Raw genomic sequence first — 22,233 nt, forward strand, 5'->3', positions numbered from 1 at the left:
ATTAAAAGGAAACAAACAAATTAATAAATTAAAGAATTAATTAAAAAAAGAAAATTGGTAGAATACTAAATCTCTTTGAATTTTAAAATATTAAGTGCATAAACACCTATGACTGGCCTTGTCTTTAAGTTTCCTAGCATCCTTGGCTTGCTTGATGAGGGTGTGGGGGAGCAATGGGAGGTACTCAAGAGAAAGGGCCCTTTATTAGAGAGCTGGAAGCTAAAATTACAACACTTTTTTAGTGTTCTACTATCTAAATGGATGCATAAGCACAAATCATTTCATCAGCACGAAATTGCTACAGATTTGGTCCCTATTGCATGCATTTTCCTCTCAAGGTTATGTATCAAAATAGACACTCAAGGCTCAGGACTCCTCAGGGTTCTGCTGCTGTGCCCCAAAGGAGTCGCATCTGGTTCTCTTTACTCTGCATACTTCAAGAAGATGAAGATCTAGTACCATAGTATGATGTGTCTGCCTGACAATGACTCAGCAGGTTAAATTTTCCCTGCTTTTATTTGCAGTCTAAAAACAAGCTCAGTAGGGATGAGAGCATGGTCCCTTATTAGGGGCATTGGGATCACCTGCTGCTTTCCTCATCCCATAGTTCAACTGACCTTTCTTTTTGTTCATAGTAATTTGGGAGTGAAGCCTATGTCTACTTCCCTAAAGGTGATGGTTGGTGAGGCAAAGACTTGTCACACTTTGTGTAGTGAAGAGTCATTCATCTAAAGTTTGGAAAATGAAGCTTGCCATGTTTAGGTGTAAGACGTTCCAGGGAGATTGAGAAAGTGGATGTTTGAAACTACTTAATCGTGAAAATAAGCCCAAAACAGAAAAATATTTATTGCAACATTCAAGAGTCACAGAAACAGTGGCATCAGATGAGGAGAACAGGAAATATGTAGCACGTCCTAGGACAGCGCAGTCAGGGCATATGAGAGCAATGACCATAATGCTTAAACTCAACTGTGCCAAGAGTGTCCCTAAAGGAGTAGAAAAAAAAATCAGTATTATATGAAAACAATCAACTGCTGCAATCCTATAGAAAAAAAAAACTTTTGTGACAGTCTCAGACAAATGGGGACGTTAAATATCAATTCTTGACATCAAAGCCGTTCTTAGGAATTAATCCAGCAATAATCACTTATTTAAATATTTGCCTGACATCCACTTGACTGATACTGATACTATATTAGAGACATAAAGATAAATTAATAATTAATAATGATAGCTAGCATTTATTGGTAAATTGGTAGAATTCTAACTTCTATAAAAAATTCTAAAAGTTTATAAATTCTAAAGTTCATAAAATATCTTAAATATACTTGAGCACCTCTAATTGTTAAGGAAGAATCAAGCTTTCAATAGTTTGAAGTGAGAAAGGAGAGTCTCCTCTATTCAAAGCACAGGGTTATGCATCCCAAAAACACAGAGGTAGAAAATGATTGTCATGCACCAGGCATCATCATCCAATAGAGAGGCTGAATCACGGGGTTGTTATTTGTTAATACTCACCTGGCAATATTGCAAAACTCACATTCGTTGTGATGTGTTTTGCCATTTGTAGAACAGACAGGATCATAATTTTTGTCACATACATATGGAGGTAGTTTTTCAAACTGCTTACAATTAGGCTGCAAGAATCAGATATCCAGTATGGATCAGCTATCATGTGTACAAAGAACTTTTTTTCACTTGAGGACCTACCATGTCAGACCCTCAGTAATATACAATCAAGATTTCAAAGCTTCCTGTGACTTTAGGCAAATAACTCATGGGGGTATGAGGTGAAAAAAACTAGGGGTGCCTCTGGGTTCAAGGTTCAGTCATATGTTTTCAAACCAATAGTTTCCCTAAAGGAGAAATATCACCATTCCATTGACAACCAAGGAACTATAACCTAGATCCTGAATTTGATTCTTAGCAAGTCATTACTTGCTTCCAAATTTTTACCATCATTTAGAGACCTGCTAAGGTCCCATTTCCTATATGAAGCCTTCCCAAGTGTCTCTAGACCCAGCTCATCTCACCTTTCCTGTAATTCTTATATTAATCATGGTCTTCTCAGCTCAGTTTTGCATTGGGACTGTACTCTGTCATTTGATTTGGTTGTTTAACTGACCCATATTTAGAAATTTTGCCTCCCCAATGAGATTGCAAACTTGATACCATGTACTAGAATAAAATTGGAATGAATTTTATAGGAATTCATAATTTTACATATAAGAAGTTGAGGAGGTCCATAGAAGTTAAGTCATATGCTAAGGATAACACTGGGATTAAGTGGAAAAACTGAACAATGAAAAACATATGACTAAAATGTATAAAATCTCCACATCTTTTGACCCAGAGATGCCACTGTGAGGTGTATGTCCCAAGGAACTCAAAGACAGAAAGAAAAGTGCCATATCCACCCAAGTATAGATTACAGCTCTTTCTAGTATAAAGAAGAACTGGAATCAAAGGAGACATAAGTGATCACTGTGCCTTAAGAAAGTTGGGATAGAGAGGCGTATAATGACATATGAAGTGCTACAAAGTATAGAATGCAAAACCAGATTAAAAAAAACAATAATGTAAATGGGAAAGAGAAAAGAAACAAAAAGTCAAAATTGAACTTTGTGCAATTATAACGGCCAAGCATAGCTCCAAAGAACAGACCAAACGCACAGTCCTCCGCTTGACACTCAGAGCCCTTCATAACTAGCCCCCTCCTACATTTCCAGATCATTGCTTTTTTGTCCATATCTTTTGCTTGTTGTTTCCTCAATTAGATTATGAACTCTTTGAGAGCAGGGACTGTCTTTTTCCCTTTTCTATGTCCCAACATTTAGTATAATACCTCCTACATAGTACATGCTTAATAAATGTTCATTGGCTCACTCACTGAAATGGGAGAAAACAAACCTCTAAGCTTCATTGCCTAGTGGAGAACTATGAGTGTGGAATAGTGCATGCTTTCTGGATTTACTGGGAGTATTATTTTAGTGAAGTTGATTTTTTCTTTCCACTTTTATTCTTTATGATCAGATAAGCCTAGAGCCTTCATTGTCAATGAAATAAAGATGATTTCCAAGCAAAACGTGTTAATAAATATTTTAAAATAAATAACTATATTCCTGGCATTTGAAATGAACTCCTTTGGATACTAAATATTATGTGCTTTCCACTGTACCATATTGCCACATATGTCTTTTCTTTGCCCCCACAAAATCTAGTGAAGTTCAGGGGACACCAAAAACACTCATTTAAAACTTGATGATTTGAACTGAATTGTATAGACGTGAGCTGAGATTCATTTTTGTTTAAAGAATGGGTGATTTCTGTTCCACTGACTAGATAAGATACAAAATTATTTCATTCCATTAATTGAAACAACTAAACAATAAGATGAATGACTGAAAATCTAATTTTCATTTTGTAGTGACAATTTGGGCTCTCTGATGCAGGAGAGAATGAGGATGAAGAGAAGAAACTTTGTTTTGTCTAAACCCAAATATTTAAAGAAAAGTTAAATCTCTGTAAGATTATTTCTCTGTTTGATTCAATTACTTCATTGATATGTTCCACATACTTTAAAATATACATTTCACATTGGCTACTTATTTGCATGATCTCAAAATTTTGAATTTGTTGGAAACCCAATCTCAATTACTCTCATATTTTTGGATTTATTTATTTATTAGTTTTCAACATTGATTTCCAAAAGATTTTGAGTTATAAGATTTTCCCCCATCTCTTCCCTACACCCCACCCTAAGATGGTGTAATAGGAATGTAAATTTTTAAGATCTTCCCTGCCCCTAGGCTAAAGTGCACCTAGAGCCTGGGGTGGGAGGCTTGTTTTTCAGTAGATGTTTTTTGATTGGCCAGTGGGTCCAGAAGGTTGTTACATTCTCTGAGCCAGGAGAAGGTTATATAAACCCTGATTTCAGGCTTTGTTTTGGGGGCTCACTTTGAGAATTCTTCTGTGATTTGATCAAATGAGACTCTGGGAAGCCATTGTTGAGAGCCCCCCAGCTTCAAAAAACCCAAATGTTGATTTGGTATGGATGTAATGGTTGGACAGTTTGGAAACCTGTCTACTTAATCTGCTTCTCTGTCTTGATAATTCTGTCTGTATACTCTGAAGTTCGGGGTGCTGACCTTTTCCCCCTGAACTAGGTAAACTATACATATTTGACTGATTAAAGTAAGCTTGTTAACCCATTTTGAGTTGCTTTCCTTTAACAAAGCAGATCTAAGAACCTCTGTTGGCAGAAACCCTGTGGGTGCTTGGGGTGCTTGCTGATACAGATGGCAAGCATATTGAATACCACTTCCCCGAGTCTGCTCTCTCTTATATCCTCCTCCTCCTCCCCCCAACTTTACTTTCTTGTAGGGCGAGATGGACTTCTCTACCCCATAGCCTGTGTATCTTATTTCCCCGTTGCATGTAAAAACAATTTTCAACATTTGTTTTTAAGACTTTGAGTTCCAGATTCCCTTCCTTCTTCCATTTTCATCCATGCCAACTGGGAATATAAGCAATTCTATTAGTATAGCTAATACATGCGTACACAAAACATTTCCATAGTAGTCATGTTGTGAAAGACTAACTATATTTCCCTCTATCTAATCCACCCTCCATTTTTTCTATTTTCTTCTTTAACCCTGACCCTTTAAAAAATGTTTGTTTCTAACTACCCTCTCCCCTAATCGTCTTCCCATTCTATGATCCCCCCTCTTATCCAATCTCCCCTTCTTTCTTGTAGGGTAAGATACCCAATTGTTACTCTAATATTTTTAAAAATAAGGTTTTATTCATGTCTTTTAAAAAATATTGCTGGGGGTTGAGCTAAGATGTCAGAGTAGAAGCACAGCTGCTTCTGCTTGAGCTCTCCCCTCAGATCCCTCAAAACACTTGTAAAAAATGACTCTAAAATTGTAGAGTGGCAAAAGGCATAAAATGACAGAGTGAACCAGATTTCCAGTCCAAAATAATCTGGAAGGCCAAAAGTCTATTGCACTGGAGCACTCAGTGCACTCAGAGCAGAGTGTAATTCAGCATGGCCACACTGGCAGACATGGGACTGGAGCAGGCCTGAGCGCACTGAATCACTGGCAGGTGTGGCAGTTTCCAGACTTCTTAACCTACAAATGCCAAAGCGAGTTTTAAAGGTCGGTGGGAAAGCTCTCTCACCTGGGTGAGAGAGGAGTGTGGTCTCACCCCAGCCACAGGGCAGCAGTGGCTGTTTCTCTCAACCTAAAGACAGTGGAGGAATGGAGTGGCTGATCTGAATCACAGTCCTGGATGGCGGTCCCTGGGGTAAGGAGAAATGCTGGTATGGTGGAGATTATGGCAACTGTGGAGAGGGAATCTTCCTTATATTTCCGTGGTATAAAAGAGTGCCTGGGGTTGCTCATGGATCAGACTGTAGGCCAAAAGAGGAGTAAACACCTCTTCTATGATCATAGCACTTTAGAGGAACTGAGAATTTATAATTCCCTGAGATATCTCTGAAGACAACTGCACAAAACCCCTGAAACTTAGGACAGGACATCCTCCACTTAATAAAGAGCTCAAAAGTAAAGTAATTGAATGGGGAAATGAGCAAACAGGGGAAAATAAGTCTATAGAAGTTTACTTTCTTGGTGAAAAGGTATTTTCTTACATATTGGTAATGAGCAAAATAAGGAAGATCAAAGCATACAAATGGAGGAAGACAGCAAGATCAAGGCTCCTTCATACAAAGCCTCCAAGAAAAATGTGAAATGGTCTCAGGTAATGAAAGAACTCAAAAAGAATTTTAAAAATCAAATAATAGAAGTAGATGAAAAATTGGGAAGAAGGAGAGTGATGAAAGAAAATCATGAAAAAATAAGTCAACAGTTTGCTAACAGAGACTACCCAAAAATGCAAAAGAAAAGAGGCTAACTTGGGGCAGAACCAAGATGGCAGAGTGAAAGCAGGAACTCACTTGAACTCCTTTGTGAATTCCTTCAGTAACCTCTAAAAAGTGAATCTGAATGGATTTTAGAGTGGAAGAAAACATTGGGACAAGAATCATGGCAGATTTCCAGCCCAGGTAAGTTAGGACAGATAGTAGGACTGGGCAGCAGGAGCATAGAGTGCAGAGCACAGAGCATGAAGCAAGGGGGCTGCACCAGCACAGACCTGCAATGGGGAACTGGATTGAGCCCCAGCACAGATTCACCCACCACAGGGGTGATTCCCAGACCTCTCACTACAGAACTGGGGATCTGTCTGAGCTGTGTAAGAGAAAAGCACAAGGTCCACAGCAGGTGAAACAGTTACCTTTTGGGACAGCAAACCACAGTTTGGATGTTTAAAAATCACCTACCTGAACTTCCAGGAGCCAAGATGGTGGAGTAAACCCCAGCTACTATAATGTCCCTCTCTGACCCTGAAAACTCAGAAAATATTTGCCCAGATATAAAATCCTGAAACAGTTGAACCAGCTACAGGCTTGGGAGTGCTAGAGAAAGGGCATGCCTGTGACTGTGCTGAGGTTTAGGTGCAGGATAGGAAGTGTCCCAACAAGCCCCATCTCAGCTGACCAGTGAGAGATCCTGAAACTCAGGGAGTTGAGCCAGCAGGTGCTAACAACAGAACCCCAGGAGAACTTTCAAACAACCAGGGGAACCAGCAGGCAGCAGTGTGGCTGGCCAGGCCCCCAGGACTAAGCCTCCCTGAGCTCCAGCACAGGAGGTGGGATCCTGAAGTGGCCAGACCACCCCTTCCCTAGACCTTGCACTGTGAGCTTCAGTATAGCCCCAGGGCAATGCCAAAAGTCCTAGCCTTGACTTCAATCTAGGTACTCAGAGGCCACAGCACACAAATCCAATAACCAGGCCCCTAGCTCCCTGCATAAAAAGTATAGCTCTCTATGCACCAGAATCAGAGATTCACTTTAAAATCAGAAAATAGGCAATCACAATGAGAAAAACAAATTAGAAAAACAAGGTCGATTGGATCCTATTATACTGAGCAAGAAGAACCAAATTCAGAAAAGCACAGCATTGACTCCATACCCACATCTGAAAGCTCAAAAGGGAATATGAACTGGTCTCAATCCCAAAAAACATTTTCTTAGAAGAGCTCAGAAAGCATTTTAAAAGTCAAATTAGAGAAGTAGAAGATAAACTGACCAATTATTTTAAAATTACTATTGCAAAAATGGGAAAAATCACTGAAAAAATGGTTCCTTAAAAAGTAAAATTTGTGAAATGAGAAAAGAGGTTAAAAATCAAGCGAAAGAAAAGCACCCCCCCCCAAATAAAATCTGAACAAATGGAAAGGGAGCAATTAGCTACAATTCACTAAAAATTCAAATAAGTCAAAATGAAGTTAATGACTCTATGAGGCAAAAAGAATCAGTCAAAAAAAAAATCTAAAGAATGAAAAAAGTTGAAGAAACTGTAAAATTTCTCATTGGAAAAACCACTGACCTGGAGAACAGATGCAGGAGAGATAATCTAAGAATTATTGGTCTACAAGAAAGTCATGATGAAAAAAAGAACCTGAACAACATCTTCCAAGAAATCAAGGAAAATTGCCCTGAGGTCCTAGAACCCAACATCTCTTCGTGGAAAGTTGATACCTGTCAATATTGAGACTTATAATTATAATGACATTCATAAGGGATATACATAAATAGAGGGGGTTGGTATAAATTAGCTAAAATGATGATTTAAAAAACCTTATTAAGGGGTACAAAAGGTAGAAGAGGAAAGGGGGAGGCAGAAAAGGGTAAATTATGCCACATGAAGAGGCATAAAACATTATAGTAGAGAGAAAGAAGGGAGGAGGACAAACAATAAGTGAGCTTTACTCTCATTGGTTTTGCTTCAAGAAGGGAATAACATAATCAGTTAAGTATAGGATTCTAACATGAAGAGACTCAAAAACATGTTATAGCAGAGGGAAAGAAGGGAGGGGGAAGAGCATTGTTTGAGATTTACTCTCATTGAATTTGGTTCAAAGAGGGAATAATATAATTTGTTAAGCATAAAAATCTATCATACCCTACAGACAATAGGAGGAGAAAGCAGGAAAAAAAGGAGGGATGTTTAGAAGGGAGGGAAGAAGTAGTAAGGAAGAAGTAGTAAGAAGTAGCTAGGCAAAGAGAGGGGGGCTGATAGGAAGGGAATACTGAGGGAGGTGGTGGTCAAAAGGAAAACTCTTAAGGAGGGGAAGGGAGAAGGGAGAAATAAAAACATAAACAGGGGAGGAAATAGGATGAAGGGAAAAACACAGATAGTAATCATAACTGTGAATGTGAATGTGATAAGCTCTCCCATAAAATGGAGGCGGATAGTAGAATGGATTAAAAAAATATAATCCTACAATATGTTGTCTACAAGAAACACATTTGAAATAGAGGGATACACACAGGGAAAAGGCAAAAGGTTCCAATAGAATAAATTATGCTTCAACTACATTAAAAAAAAATCAGGGGCAGCAATCCTTATCTCAGAAAAAGCAAAAGAAATCTAATTAAAAGATAAGGAAGGTTATGTCCTACTAAAAGACACCATGAAGTAATATCATTGCTAACCATATATGCACCAAGCAGTATGGCATCCAAATTCTTAGAGAAGTTAAGGGAATTAGAGGGAGAAATAGCAAAACTATGCTAGTGGGGGACCTCAATCTCCCACACTCTGAATTTGATAAATCTAATCTCAAAATAAACAAGAAAGAAGTTCAGGAGGTGAATAGAATTTTAGAGAAGGTAGATATGATTGACCTCTGGGGAAAAATCAATGGGTTTAAGAAGTAATAAACCTTCTTCTCAGCAGTATGTGGCACATACACAAAATCTGACCATATGTTAGGGCATAAAAACCTTACTACCAAGTGCAGAAAGTCAGAAATATTAAATGGATCCTTTTGAGATCATGATGCAATAAAAATTGTATGTAATAAAAGGCCATGGAAATATAGACTAAAAACTAATTGAGAACTAAATAATTTAATCCTAAAGAATGATTGGGTCAAACAAGAAATCATAGAAACATTTAGGAATTTCATTCAAGAGAAAGACAACAATGAGACAACATACCAAAACTTGAGAGATGCACTGAAAGCAGTTCTTAGGGGAAGTTATATATCTCTGAATGCTTACATGAATAAAAAAGAGAAAAAGGAGATCAATAAATTGGGAATGCGACTGAAAAAGCTAGAAAAATAAAAAAATGAAAATCCTCATGAAAACCAAAGAAGCAATTAATAAAATTGAAATTAAGTAATCTATTGAACTAATAAAACTAAAGGGTGATTTTATGAAAAAAATAGAATAAAACTGATAAAACTTTAATAAATTTGATTTAGAAAATTGAAAGAAAGGGGTGGAGTCAAGATGGCAGCATAGAAGCAGGGAAACACCTTGAGCTCCCCCTATAATCACCTCAAATACCTATAAAATATGACTTTAAACAACTTTAGAGCTACAGAACCCACAAAGTGACAGAGAGAAACAAATCTCCTGCTGAAGGTAGCTTGGTAGGCCTATAGGAAGGGTCCATCACAGCATGCTGGCAGTGCCCAGCCCAAAGTGAACATGAGGTTTTAGCCCCAGGGCAGCCCCAAACAGCAGTGGCTGGAGCAGACTTTGGGAGAGTGGATCACCAGCAGCAGTAGCAGTTTCCAGAATTATCAACCCATAAATGCCAAAGAAAAAGTAAATGGTCAGTGTGGGACTGTTGGAACTTGGGAGCACATAATGCAGTTTGGCCCCTGCCACTGGGGTGAGGGGTGGCAAAAGCATGGCAGCCATGAAGCTACTGTTATATGGCCACATCCAGAGCTCCTGGACTGCAGATAGTAGGGTGCACAAACAACTATTCGGAGGGCAATCACTCTTGCTTCAACCTGCTTGGATCTGGATCACTATCTTGGGTGGAGGTCCTAGGGTGTGTGACCAGGTGCCAGAGTTTGTGGGGGCTGCAGTGAAGCTCTGGCAGCTGTGAAAATGCCAGCGATTTGACACAAAGCTCTACATTCTGGAAGCAGAGTTCTACTGTGACAAAAAGATCAAAAGTCAAGTAATTGAGTGGCAACACGAGCAAAACAAAGGAAACAAAGCAAGCACAGCAATCAAACCTCAGATTAATTTTTTGGAGACAAAAAGGATCAAAGCATCAAAGCATTGAATGGGAAGGAGACAAAAAAGTCAGAAATCCTGCACCAAAAACTTCCAAGAAAAATATAAACTGGTTACAGACCAGGGAGGAACTCAAGAAGGATTTTAAAAACCAAATAAGAGAAGTGGAGGAAAAATTGGGAAGAGAAATGAGAATGATGCAAGAAAATCTTGAAAAGTGAGTCAACAACCTGGAAGAAGAAAATACCACCTTAAAAATAGGCAAACTTAAGTGGTAAAAGAGGCCCAAAAAGCCAATGAGGAGAAGAATGCCTTAAAAAGTCGAATTTGCCAGATGGAAAAAGAATCTCAAAAGCTCACTGAAGAGAATCATTCCTTCAGAATTAGATGGCAGCAAATGGAAACTAATGACTTTATGAGAAATCAAGATACTATTAACAGATCCAAACAAGTGAAAAAATTGAAGGCAATGTGAAATATCTCATGGGAAAACCACTGACCTGGAAAATAGATCCAGGGGAGATAATTAAAAAATTATTGGACTACCTGAGAGCCATGATAAAAAAAAAAAAGAAACTAGAAAAAATCCTTCGAGAAATTCTCGAGGAAAATTGCCCTGATATTTTAGAACCATTTGGCAAAATAGAAATTGAAAGAATTCACCAATCACCTCCTGAAAAAGATCCCAAAAAGATCACTCCAAGGAATATTATAGCCAGGTTCTGGAGTTCCTAGATAAAGGAGAAAACATTGCAAGCATCCAAGAAGAAGCAATTTTAATATTGTAGAGACACAATCAGGATAACACAAGATCTAGTAACTTCTACACTAATGAATCTAAAGGCTTGGGAAAAAGATATTCTAGAGGTCAAAGGAGCTAGGATTAAAACCAAGAATTACCTATGTAGTAAAACTGAGTATCATGTTTCAGGGGGAAATATGGTTATTCAATTAAATAAATGACTTTTAAGCATTCTTGATAAAAAAAAACAGTTGAATAGAAAAATTGACACTCAAATACTAGAGGCAAGAGAAGCATGAAAAGGTAAACAGAGGAAAATAATTGTGAGGCACTTATTAAAGTTGAACTATTTATATTGCTAAATGGAAAAATGAGAATTGCAACTTATGGAGCTTTTCTCAGTATGAGAATAGTTGAAGGGAATATAAATGTGTGTGTATATGTATGTATGTTTATGTGTGTGTATAAACATACATATATGTCTATATAGGAGAGTATATGGCTGTATGAATATATATGTGAGTAAGTGTATATATGTGTACAGGTATACATAGACAGTGGCACAGAATCAATTGAATAGGAAGGGATGATATTTTCAAAATAAAATTAAAGGTGAGAGAGGAATATGAGAGGAGATAGGGAGAGACAGAATAAGGTAAATTATCTCATAAAAGAGCCAAGAGAAAACTGGTACAATGGAGGCTAAGAACAAGAAGGCAAAAAGGAATGGATCAACCCTACTCTTATTAAATTTGGTTTAAGGAGGTAATAACATATACACTAAATTAGGTATCTTATCCTACAGGAAAGTGGGGGAGAAGGGCATAAGATGGGGTATGATAGAAGGGAGGGCAGATTGGGGGGAGGGTCGTTAGAAACACACAATTTTGAAAAGGGACAGGGCCAAAGGAGAAAATAGAACAAGTGGGGGGCAGGATAGAATGGAGGGGAATATAGTTAGTCTTTCACAATATTTCTGCTATGGAAATGTTTTGCATAACTACACATGTACAACCTATATTGAAATGTTTATCTTTCCAGTATGAGTGGGTGATGAGGGAAGAATGGAAAGAATCTGTAATTCAAAGTTTTAAAATCAAATGTGCAAAAGAAATTATTATTATTATTATTTTACATGCCACTGGGAAATAAGTTATACAGGCACTGGGGTATGGAGATCCATTTTGCCCTACTTGAATGTCGAAGAGGAAATGGGGGAGGATATAGGAGGAATAGTTTGGAAGAGGTTGTATTCAGCGGGATTGCTGTTTTGGTAGGTGGGTATGGGAAAGATGGGGAGAAAATATGTAACTAAAAATCTTGTGTAGATGAATTTTGTAAACTAAGAATAAACATAAAATTACAGTCATCCATCCAAAGAAAATAGAAGGAAGAAAACGAACCTACCAGTATCAAAAATGAAAAGGCTGGGGGCGGCCAGGTAGCACAGCAAGTAAGAGCACCGGCTCCAGTGTTGAGAAGACCTGGAGATCGAATCCCGGGCTCAGACACTTAGCACCCACTCAGAAACACCTGGCCGTGTAACCTTGAGCAAGTTAGTTAACCCTGGTTGCTTAAAAAAAAAAAAATGAAAAGGCTGAATTTACCTCCAAAGAGGAAATTAACATGATGATTAATAGCTATTTTGCCTAATTGTATGCCCATAAATTTGACTATCTTAGTGAAATGGATGAATATTTTTTTAAAATTTCAGTTGCCCAGATTGACTAAAAAGGAAGTAAAATACGCAAATAATACCATCTCTGAAAAGGAAATTAAACAAGTCATCAATGAACTCCCAAGGAAAAATCTCCAGGGCCAAGTGGATTTACAAGCAAATTTAAAGAAATTTTAAAGAATAATTGATTCCAATACTTTATAGACTATTTGGAAAAATCAGAGAGGAAATCCTACCAAATTCTATTTATGACATAAATATGGTACTGATATCCAAGTTGTGAAGTGCTTAAACAGAGAAAGAAAATTATAGAACAATTTCCCTCCTGAATATAGATTCAAAAATTTCAAATAAAATATTAGCAAAAAGACTATAGTGATTAATCATGAGAATAATACACTTTGATATGGTAGGATTTATTCTAGGAATGCAAGGATGTTTCAATACTAGGAAAACTTTCAGCATAATCAATCATATCAACAAGACAACTAGTAGAAGCCATATGATTGTCTCAGTAGATGCAGAAAAATTTTTGACAAAATACTACACCCAATTCCTAGTAAAAAACACCAGAAAGTCTAGGAATAAATGGAGTCTTTCTTAAAATAATAAGTAGTCTATGTCCAAAACCATCAGCAAGTATTATATGTAATGGGGATAAGGTAGAAGCATTTCCAATTACAACAGGGAGTGAAACAAGGATGTACACTGTCACCCCACTTATTCAATTTGGTCCAAGAAATGTTAACTGCAGCAATAAGAGAAGAAAAAGAAATTTATGGAATTATATTAGGCAAAGAAGAGACTAGATTATCACTCTTTGCAGATGATATGATGAAATATTAAGAGAATTCTGGAGAATCAAGTAATAAACTACTAGAGATAAATAAATTTAGCAAAGTTGCTGGATATAAAGTAAACCCACATGAATCCTGGGCATTCATATGTATTTCTTTTTATTTTGAAATACATTTTTTTTATTTTTAGTTGTCAACATTCACTTTCACAAGATTTTTACTAAAAAATTTGTTCCTAATCTTTCCCCTACCCTGACCCCAAGATAGCGAGCCTACTGGATAGCCCTTTCCCCAATCTGGTCTCCCTTATATCCTTTCCCCACCTTCCTAACTTTCTAGTACAGCAAGATGGATTTCTATGCCCCCAATGCCTGTATATCTTATTTTCTAGTTGCATGTAAAAACAATTTTTTAACATTTGTTCAAAATACTTTGATTTCCATGTTCTTTCCATTCTTCCCTCCTCACCACCCCCCCACTGGGAAGACAAGCAATTCAATATAGGTTGTACATGTGTAGTTATTCAAAATGTTTCCATAGTAGTTATGTTGTGAAAGACTTATTCTATAGATAGACCCTTCCTGTCAGTCTACCAGGTTGCCTTCAGCATTATATTTGTTTTTCTCTGTCACTTTGTGGGTTCGGAAGTTATTTACAGGTATTGGAAGTGGTTGCTGTGGGAGCTCATGCAAGTTCCTGCTTTTCTTCTGCCATCTTCATTCCTATATATTTCTAACAAAATCAGCAAGAAATAGAAAGAGAAATTCCATTTAAAGTTACTGTAGACATTCTAAAATATTTGGGAATCTATGTGCCAGAACAAACCCAGGAATTATATGAACAAAAAAAGAAAAGTTTTCACACAGATAAAGTCAGATCTAAATAACTGGATAAAAAAAAAAAAAACATCAGCTGCTCATGGCTAGGTCAAGCTAATATAACAAAAATGAAAATTTAACATAAATTAATTTACCTATTTAGTGCCATGCTAATCAAATTACCAAAAATTATTTTACAGAACTAGAAAAAGAGTAACAAAATTTATCTAGAAAAACATAAGGACCAACATATCAAGGGAATTAATGAAAAGAAATGATAGGGAAGGTGGCCTAGTCATACCAGATATTAAATTGTATCATAAAGCAGCAATCATCAAAACTACTTGGTACTGGCTGAGGAATAGACAAGTGGATCAGTGAAATAGAATAGGTACACAAATCTATAGCTATCTACTATTTGATAAACCCAAAGACACCAGCTTCTGTGATGAGAACTCACTATTTGACAAAATCTGCTGGGAAAACTGGAAAACAATATTGTAGAAACTGGGCATAGACAAATACCTTACACAGTAGAGCAATATAGAGTCTAAATGGGTTCACAATCTAGGCATAAAGGCTGACACTGTAAGAAATCTGGGAGAGCAAGGAATAATTTACTTCTCAGATTTTTGGAGAAGGGAAGAATTTATGATCAAACATGATATAGAGAGCATTATAAAATGCAAAACAAGTGAATTTTATTTCATTAATCTTAAAAGGTTTTGTACAAATAAAAACCAATGTAACCAAGATTAGGAGGGAAGTAGAAAATTGGGAAAGAATTTCCAACCAGTATCTCTGACAAATGCCTCATTTCTAAAATATAGAGAGAATTGAATCAAATTTATAGGAACACATGTCATTCCCCAATTGATAAATGGTCAAAGGATATGAACAGGCAGTATTCAGAGGAAGAAATTAAAGATATATAAAAGTGTATGAAAAAATGTTCTAAATCATTATAGATTAGAGTAATGTAAGTCAAAACAACTCTGAGATACCACATCTCACTGGTCAGCTTGGATAAGATGACTAAACAGGAAAATGATAAATGCTGGAGAAGATGTGGGGAAGTTGGAACACTAATGCATTGCTGGTGAAGTTGTGAACTGATCCAACCATTCTGGAGAGCAATTTGGAACTATTCCTGAAGGAGAATAAAAATGTCATAGTCTTTCAACCAACAATACCACTTCTTACTCTTTATTCCAAAGAGATCATAAAAAATGGGAAAAGGTCCCACATGTACAAAAAAAAAAATTATAGAAGCTCTTTTTTGGTGCTTAAGAACTGGAAATTGATGTAATACCTATGAATAAGGGTATGTCTGAACAAGCCGTGGTATATGAGTGTAATGGAAAACTCTTGTGCTACAAGCAATGATGAACAGACCGACTTCAGAGAGACCTGAAGAGGGAAGCAGAACCAGGAGAAAACTGTACACAGTAACAGCCACAGTGGGCAAGGACTGATTTTGATAGACTTAGCACTTCTAAGTAATGCAAGGATGTAAAAAAATTCCAATGGACACATCATGGAAAATGCCAGTGACATCCAGAGAAAGAATTATGGAGTCAGAATGGAGAAGAAAGCAGACTATTTTCTTTTTGGTTTTGTTTTATATTTTTTCTCATTGTTTTTACCATTTGTTATAAATGTTCTATGCAACAAGACTAATATGAAAATGTGTTTAGGTATGGTTAGGTGGCACAGTGAATAGAGCACCAGCCCCGCAGTCAGGAGGATTTGAGTTTAAATCTGCTTCAGAGACTTAACACTTACTAGCTTTGTGATTCAAGGAATTATAAAACAATACCAAAAGAATAAAAAATAGAAGACAATGTGAAATATTTCATTGGAAAAACAACTGACCTGCCAAATAGGGATTTAATTTATTGTTTATATTTAAAATATATAATCACATATGAAATGTATAGTATTATATATAAATACGTTAATAAAATCATATATAATATCTATATAATGGAAATGTTACTATTATCAAAGAGCTCTACTCACAACCTCCAAACAAAGAATGATACAAACTTACTTGAATTCTTCCATTACTAAAGGCATTGATGAAAATATCTGCAACAAAATACAGATGTAACAAACCACTTAACATGGTTTTTTTAGGAATCATTTTACATTTTATAAGGAATAAAGGGAGGCTTTACATGCATGCTTTTATGTAGACTTGCTCTCAAGAGAATACCACAAGTAATAGGCAATTAGAAACAACACATTTGAACCTGTTGGCAATCCCAGAGTAGTTGGGCCATAGGAGATCTTTTGATAAACTCTGATTTAGGATAAATTTTGTAATAAATCCTAATCCAGGAGACATCTTTTGAGCTAACCTTTTCTCTTGAGTCAATGGAAATGAAAACCTAGATGTTTCAAATCTAGTAACAAAATCCAATTTGTCAGGAATTTAGATTTCATTGACTCATAAATTATTAAAGTAATGAGTTGTACTTTTGCCTCATTACTTTGTTCAAAACAAAATTGAAAGCTGGAGAGGAAACTTTGCCTGAAGTCAGATATAACTGAAGCAAAGAAGACTCAAGTTAGCTGATTCTAAACCCAGTGTTCTTTCTCCTACACAATACTGTGTTCACCATTTGCAATTTAACCAATACATAAAACTGACCAACTTGGCAAATCAAATCTTTTTCAAGAGTTTCCCATTTGGATCTATAAGCTGGAACTGAAAGAGGAGAAAAGAGAAAGGTATTGCAAGCAACAGAAAACATTAGTTCTTCCCAGAAACTTCTGAAATATCAGTGGTTCCACACCAAGGACTCAGAAAATCACTCACCTGTGTAAACAGTTAGTGTCAATATGAAGAGCCCTAAGAGGGTCTTGTTTATCAGCAGGGAGAAAGCCATTCAGCCTTTTGGTCGTTTACTGGATTGGATTCTATATGAGGAAAAAGTAAAATAAAACTCATCTTGCAAATTTTTACATAAAGGTCCAGGACAGCTTTCCAGTGAACAAGAAGGTATAGCTGCATAGCTTCTACTTACATAAAGGTCTATCACCTTAAATGGCTTAGTCTATTCCTTCCCATAACCTCAGTGTTATTATCGGAGGCAATGTTCCCTCATGCCAGTACAGTACTCCAAGCTTCCAAGAAGTTGTAGCTGTTCCTCATCTATTACTACTAGACAGAATGATAATGGTAAGGCCATTCTTCTCATACAATATTCTGAAACCTTTACTGAGAAGGTAAATAAAGCAAAACTCTATAGTTTCTCTTTCTTGGAGACAGGTATCACCACCTGCATCACAAACCTGGGCATATGTGGATCCCTCAAAAACACAACAATGAAAAATTTCTAGAATTGTAGGATTTAGCCAGATGCCTGGAACACTGAAGAATGGAAAAGTGAGGGGCATTGATCCAACTCTGAGCATGAATTACTCACCTCTGAAGGAAGAGAGGGAGAAGAAGATGAAGTTATGCTTCTGTCTCTTTCCCAAAGTAATTCCTAAATACAGCCAGTTACACTATCTCCTTTTGAAAGATGAGCAAAGAGAGAGATCAGGCTAAGGTCAGGTGAGAGAAAGAGCCCTGAGGCAGCTTGTGTTCCACCCAGAGATTGTGGGTGGAAAACGAGCTCTTGCCTAGGAGCTACACCTTCATTAATATCTATGCTTCAGCAGGAGATTGAAGGACCAGGGAGAAGGGAACGGTCCTTGAAGGAATTTCTTTAGGCATGAAAAAAAAAAACCCTAGGAAAAAGTGGAAAGTTCCAAGGAGGTTAAGTGATCAGAGGGTAAGAGGGACAGAGAGGAAGTAAAGAAATTGGTAATGAAGAAGTGCAGAGTAGAGAAACGCATGTAAACCCTTGTATTTTATTCATTTCTGGCTGCTCATTGAAGACATGACTTTCACAGACTGGAGCATGTCCCCAGGAGGGCAATCAGGATAGTGAGAGACTAGAGACCATGACTTATTGGGAACAGCTGAAAGAATTCAATGTGCTTCCACTAGAGGCCCCTCTAGAATCACATCCAGTCTCTTCTATTTGCCATTGAAAGTCCTGAAATGATCCCAAATTGCTATATATCACTCTTCCTCCAGCACTTTGACCAAAGTAGCCTTCTGGTTACTCTTCATGACATGGTGGTTTATATTTTATCTGCTAAACTCTTCACAGATTTTCTCTAAAGACTAGCATGTAAATGGGTGGAGTTGTGCTTAAATATCTTTAAGGATCCCTAGTCTGTGTCACAGCTCAATTCAAGAATAGCATCTTGTCAAGCTTTCCTTTGTCATACTCCCCGCATAATTTCTAGGAATTTCCTTCAAATGTCCTTATATTCCTTTATAGCTAGTTATGCATATATTTGGTCTGTCCTCTAATGAAACATCTTCACTGAGTAACCAGATGTGATTTTTTTCCTATTCCAGGAATATTGTATAGTACATGGAACAAAGTTAATAAACTTAATAATTAATAAACACTTGTTGACAGATTAATAGAAATTCATGTCCTTTAGGGAATGCATGAATACTCTCCAAGTATTTGAGAATTTTATGTGGAAAAAGGCTTAAAGTTGTTTCTTTTACGTAAGGGGTCCGAAGTAGAAACAATAGAAATTACAGAGGAGCTAATTTTGTTTCAATATAGGGAAAAACAGTGCCTACCCAAGACAGTTGGCCTAAATTAAAACAAGTCTTTCATTACCCAAAAATCATGAATTTTTTATTGCCAAAATGTCTTCAAGAAGAATCTGGATCATCTTATGTTGTGGCTACTATAGAAATAGTTCATCTTCACTTATATCTTTATAATGCATTATATACCCTCTGAAGTCACTTCCAATGATGCAATTTTATCATTCATGAAATCTATGAATTCAAAGGCTCTTATTCTAAATGTCACTTTTTTGGACATATTCCAGCTTAGTAATAGCCTTCCTGGAATTTTGACCTGAGAACTGAACATAACTTCTCAAAGAGAGGCTAAGCAGTGAAATGAGTAGTGAATCAATCATCTACCTCCATTTTTCTCATCTCTAGGCTTCTCTTACATATACTAGAATTGGTGGCACATGTTGGCACATGCCCCAGATTCCATGCTTCTTTTTGCTAATCTCAATGCCAGTTCGTACTTAAGTAGGTGGTGCACTTCCATTTAAGGAAGGAAATCAATAAAATTTCCAAAAATACCTCCCTCTACCTTAATATTAATTCTCTCACCCAGCCATGTTACACTGGAATAGGCACTTAAAACTTCATGTAATCTTCACACTGTTCTCTATTATACTGTGTTTTGTGGATCGAACCTATTCTACTGATTGACCACTCTATTTGGTATAAGCCCTAATAAGAAATTGAAATGCCTTTAGGACTTCATTCCTATCATATCCTCAATAACTACTAGCTAGTAGAATGCCAACACATGACACTTTCTGTCATTCCAAATTCTGCAATTATCTCCTATTTTTCAATTAATCCAATCATTAATAAGAGCTCATTATGTACCAGGCATGATTCATATGCACTCACAATATGAACACAAATTTAGACCTCACAGAATACTGCACTCATTGACTATATATCCACTATGTAGGATAGAGAATAAGACTGATTCTTCATACTTAGACCTTTTTTGTTAAACATTGAGCAAGAGGAGATAGTTCTAGATTAAATTTGGAAATTTGGAGTAAGGATTCACAGCACAAATTATGTATGTCATTAGAAGGATCACTACAAAGGTTATATTGGAATCCCTGAAATTCCCAAGGGACAAGGACAAATCTTACATGAGCTCAGTGCTACATTGGGAGGAAAAGCTTGGCACACTTATAATCTGCATTAGTGAAAGAGATTTTCATAGGAATCAAAACATAGGATCCCTTTAAAAATCTCAGATTAAGGTTGTTTCTGTTCCACATTCCCTGATGTAGTATTTGTTGCAAAACTTTTTATATAATGATTATCATCATTACCTAAGACCATGCCTGCCTTATGTTTTTGAAAAATTAGTCAAGATTGTAAGCCAAATAAGAACCAAAATTCTATTGGTTTATTTCCAAATTTTGATGGTCCATTGTCTTATGATGTTACCTATAGTAGTAAGGGCAGACAATTTGGACCTAGAGGATCTGGGTTTGAATCCTTACCTGACTAAGAATTATTTATATGACTTTTGGCAAGGTGATTAATCCTTATGAACCCCATTTTTCTGATCTATTCACCTCCAAACAGTCATAAAACAGTACCCCAAAATGAATCCTGAAGCAGCAGAACCAGAAAAAAGATGGAGTGAAACAATCTTTTAACCTAAGAAACTTGGAAAGTCAGAAGGAAAGATCTGTCTTACTCAAGTAAAAGAGGAGCACAGTCCAGGACAGGAAACATCCCAGTAAGCCAGCAGCAGCCCTTGCCTAAAAAAATAGTGGGAGATCCTGAAGCCCAGTCCAGTGGACTAGATAAATTCCAGTACAGGGTCCTCAACATACCTCAGCATAGCCAGGGAAATAGGTCTACGCCAGCTCCTGGAACCACCACATGCTTTAGGGTAGCCCCAGGCAAATAAGTGCACACTAAGTCTTGAAATGTACAGGTGCCTAAGTAATCAGGTAGACAACTTTTCTGGGATCCACCCCATAACCCCTTATACACAGGTGAACAGGTTGCTAGTACCAGGAGTACTATGTGCTTCAAGGTAGACCTGGGCAAACAGGAAGATACCAATGCAAAAATCCACCCCTTCCACTCAGGCATCAGCACACTAGCATACTCCAGCTCCATGACTGTGGCTCAGCACCAAGTAAGCTGCCAGTCTCTGTGGTCTCAAGCAACACTAAATACCTCTACCTCCCTTCCCCTACAGTGCAACACCAAGCATGGGGTTCCCCATGGGCCTCAGGGCAACATCAGAGCAGCACCAGGTAAACAGTCAGGACCTATAGCCCCTGACACAAGAAACTTGGGAAAATGTACCCTCTACCCCAGGAGCAGAACTCAAATTTAAAAGGAAGGAAAAAGTCAGGAAAAATTGAGCAAAAAAACAAGGACAGAATCTGACCAGAGGAAGTTATTAGGTGACAGGGAAGATCAAAAAACAAACTCAGGAGAGGACTACAATATCAAAAACAACTATGGGCAAAACACCAAAGAAAAATAGGAACTGGTCTCAAGCCCATATAGAACTCATGGAAGAGCTTAAAAAGTAGTTTAAAATCATGTGAGAGGTAGAAGAAAAAGTAGGAAAAGAAATGAAAATGATGAAAAAAGAGCCAATAGCTTGGAAAAAGAAATTTCTCCTAAAAAATAGAATTGATCAAGTGAAAAAAGAGGCATAAAAAATGGAGGAAAATGATTCTTTAATATTTAGAATTGGGTAAGTGGAAACCAATGATATTATGAGACATCAAGAATGAAGCAAACAAAATGAAAAGAATGAAAAATAAAATACCTGATGAGAAAAACAACTGACCTGGAAAATAGATTAAGGAAGGATAATGTCAGTCATTGGACTACCCATGATTGTTTGTCCTTCCTTCTCAAAGAGGACCATGACATCAGGGAGGTGATACCATTACATGAAAGTGAATTAAATTTAAGTGAAGGAGAGCTGTTCAAAGTCACCAGCCTCATTTTTACCTCCAGAGTCATTTGGGTCTAATGGCAAAATGTGGAACAGGAAAACTAGAGATGGCCCAGGATACAGTGGATAACCCAGGCCTTTTCAAGCTAAGGACTTTAACAGGTCTCAGTTTGGCTGAGGTAGTGCCTATTCCCTGATTAAATCTTAATAAAAATGAAACAAATAATTCCTCTTTAAAAGAAATAGATGTGGGAGGGGAAGACCTTCAGGATTTCTGGCAAAAACAGAAGAAAAAAATGTTATTTGTATTCATTCTGAGCCATCAGGGTTCAAATTAGGGCTTGGTTTGTGACTAGAGTGATTTTATATTAAGGATAATCATTAAAAGAAAAACAAAACAAAAATATCTACCCTTTCTGAAAACCAAAATTAAAAGGAAAATCTGGATAACGTCTTTTAAGAAATTATGGGAAGAGAGGCGCATCCAGATGGTGCAGTTAATAGAGCACCCCCCCC

The 22,233-nt window shown here is 37.0% G+C and overlaps 1 protein-coding gene across 1 annotated transcript; it reads right to left on the bottom strand.

The window, feature by feature from the left end:
* Positions 1-852: 852 nt before the first annotated feature.
* LOC138172488 (ovomucoid-like) lies at positions 853-17,800 on the bottom strand. Its single transcript, XM_069102260.1, has 5 exons — positions 17,581-17,800; positions 16,971-17,071; positions 16,200-16,237; positions 1,519-1,637; positions 853-986 (listed from the first exon to the last, which is right to left on the bottom strand). The coding sequence occupies exons 2-5, from the start codon at positions 17,038-17,040 to the stop codon at positions 929-931; spliced, it is 285 nt and encodes a 94-aa protein (XP_068958361.1). The 5' UTR covers positions 17,041-17,071; positions 17,581-17,800; the 3' UTR covers positions 853-928.
* Between the last annotated feature and the right edge of the window lie 4,433 nt (positions 17,801-22,233).

This window comes from Petaurus breviceps, unplaced genomic scaffold, assembly GCF_028583685.1.
Source record: "Petaurus breviceps papuanus isolate PSGF00001 unplaced genomic scaffold, PetGlider_PUasm1.0 551, whole genome shotgun sequence".
In the NCBI taxonomy this organism is placed as follows: Eukaryota; Metazoa; Chordata; class Mammalia; order Diprotodontia; family Petauridae; genus Petaurus; species Petaurus breviceps.

What these genes read in the sequence shown, in the direction of transcription:
- LOC138172488 (XM_069102260.1), bottom strand. Translation starts at nt 17,040, where the DNA reads ATGGCTTTCTCCCTGCTGATAAACAAGACCCTCTTAGGGCTCTTCATA. An exon ending in TTAGTAATGGAAGAATTCAA is followed by an intron (nt 1,638 to 16,199) that starts GTAAGTTTGTAT and finishes TGATTCTTGCAG; the next exon opens with CCTAATTGTAAGCAGTTTGA. An exon ending in GAGTTTTGCAATATTGCCAG is followed by an intron (nt 987 to 1,518) that starts GTGAGTATTAAC and finishes CTACTCCTTTAG; the next exon opens with GGACACTCTTGGCACAGTTG.